The sequence below is a fragment of the Branchiostoma floridae genome, chromosome 15 (genome assembly GCF_000003815.2).
Source record: "Branchiostoma floridae strain S238N-H82 chromosome 15, Bfl_VNyyK, whole genome shotgun sequence".
NCBI classification, from domain to species: domain Eukaryota; kingdom Metazoa; phylum Chordata; class Leptocardii; order Amphioxiformes; family Branchiostomatidae; genus Branchiostoma; species Branchiostoma floridae.
Genome location: NC_049993.1, coordinates 14,914,583 through 14,917,062, shown reverse-complemented (window position 1 = coordinate 14,917,062; position 2,480 = coordinate 14,914,583). Strand labels below are relative to the sequence as shown.

The window sequence follows — 2,480 nt, the reverse complement described above, 5'->3', positions numbered from 1 at the left end:
ATGGCGACCATCTTGTTATATTTGACCTTTTTAGACGGAGCACTGGAACACTGTCCCAGCAGCACTGGAACACTGTCCCAGCAGCACTGGAACACTGTCCCAGCAGCACTGGAACACTGTCACAGCAGCACTGGAACACTGTCCCAGCAGCACTGGAACACTGTCCCAGCAGCACTGGAACACTGTCCCAGCAGCACTGGAACACTGTCCCAGCAGCACTGGAACACTGTCACAGCAGCACTGGAACGCTGTCCCAGCAGCACTGGAACGCTGTCACAGCAGCACTGGAACACTGTCTCAGCAGCACTGGAACACTGTCCCAGCAGCACTGGAACGCTGTCACAGCAGCACTGGAACACTGTCGCAGCAGCACTGGAACACTGTCACAGCAGCACTGGAACGCTGTCCCAGCAGCACTGGAACACTGTCACAGCAGCACTGGAACGCTGTCACAGCAGCACTGGAACACTGTCACAGCAGCACTGGAACACTGTCACAGCAGCACTGGAACACTGTCGCAGCAGCACTGGAACACTGTCACAGCAGCACTGGAACACTGTCGCAGCAGCTACACAAGGAGTCGCTGAGATAAAGCAGTTATCTCAATCGGCCTGTTGGTAACTGTTCACGAAAGAAATATGCAAACATACCACCGACACGTCACAAACTGGTCAAATGGAGTGTTGAATTTTTACTTTCTAATCGATATTGGCAACATGTTTTGAACCACCGATGCGTTACTATTTCCTATCAACTAACTATAAATGACTACAATGGATTCAAAATTAGCTCAAGCCTAACATTTTGTTATATCTTGCCACTAGGGATGTGTACCGGTACAGTGTACCGATACAGTACCGGTACAATCAATTAGGTACAGGTACAAAATTACCGGAACACTGGTGTACCGGTACTGGATCTGTATCTAATTAGTGCAAGCCAGGCAGGATAACAGGTCAGGGGATGGCCACTTTGACAGATAAAATTACTGTGAAATTACCATTGCAGTCTCTGAGCCCCAGTGAGGGAAAAACAACAATTTTGTAAGGGTCAAATTTTTGTTGCATCATGTGTCTACCATAATAAACACGTTTTATTGGTTCAAACATGCTTCTATCCTTCTTAATACATTGTTTTGCCTTTATAACATATTATAATATAATATTATGATATAATATTCAATGCCATGCATTCAGGTCCGGACTCATTAGGTCCGGACCTGTACCTAAACCTCTGGATTCGAATCCGGACCTGTACCTAAACGTGGGTTTAGGTACGCATCCCTACTTGCCACAAAGGACGTGGTTTTCGAACTAGTTTATTAGATACAAAGAATTTACTCAGTCTTGGTTGCGATATGTATTAGCATCGGTCATCGGTACAACATTATACAAATTTACATTTGTCCAATACCTCTGGGTGCTAGAAGCAAATATTCTTATTCATACTTTTAAATATCTTTGGGGATCAATTATGAGTTTTTAGAGTCATCAGTTACAATCGTTCATGGCCATATATCCCACTGAGATAACAATCTAAAAACTCGAAAAGATTGATGTCCTTAATTTTCCAAGATCTTGAAGTAGATTCCCATTATGAAAGATAATTGCCCCCTTGATACTTGTTAGCAAAAAGAGGCCAACGCGATGAAGACTAAAAAAGCTTTTAGGGCTTATGGATTTGACTTTTACACCCTATCTCTCTATCTGTAACTTTTTAACACGCTGGATTCGTACTCAAGGCAACGGAAAGTTCGTTCCTCTTTGCGTGTAACGTTTGATGTATGTGCGCATGAGTTGCCTGAAGCCACTGTGGCTCCAGTATTCTTCTCGAGGGACTTGCAATGATTTATTCATTTGAAAAGTAAAGGCAATGCCATTGCCTGTGAATCAACAGGTTACCTAATGATGAATGAAGACAGGAGAAGAATACATGAGGTAATTAGTGATAAAGATAAACAACATTAATCGTTAAAGAACAAGGTCTAAAGAGTATTGGCGATTGCTAAGAATTTTGGTGACCAGTTTGACACATTAAAAGCATGACCGTTGTTTATCATGAAAGATGCCCCTCTTTTCGGCTATCAAACATCAAGGACAAAGAGCTGATAGCGAATATTTCTGAGTCAGTGCGGCCTTTAAATAGCAACTTACTTTATGACAGAGCTTTGATTTGTCGGAACTGTCCAATAGAAATAATACCTAAGATTTTAAGAAATCCATTTAATAAATGGTGGGATGTCAAGAAATGTGGTTAACGATTTTGCAACTATTTTGTAGTGTGAGAGTGAATAATCGTAATTCCTTGTTCGGAAGCAACTAATATTTTTGCTTACAACCGATACTTACATACCAAAAAGATTATACTTAAAACCCATTTTTTTTGTTATGAGATAATGGGTTTCCATTGCCGGCTTCTTTTTGATATCTTATAAAAAACTATGATTTTATAAAAGGGTTAGCTCTCTTGTTCGCGACATG

The 2,480-nt window shown here is 41.6% G+C and overlaps 1 protein-coding gene across 1 annotated transcript in view; it reads left to right on the top strand.

Moving 5' to 3' along the window:
- The window catches only part of LOC118431517, a 29,967-nt gene continuing 27,487 nt past the window's right edge, over positions 1 to 2,480 (top strand). The window contains exons 1-2 of the mRNA XM_035842757.1: positions 1 to 613; positions 825 to 836. Coding sequence (XP_035698650.1) covers positions 1 to 613; positions 825 to 836 — 625 coding nt within the window. The remainder of the gene's footprint in view (positions 614 to 824; positions 837 to 2,480) is intronic.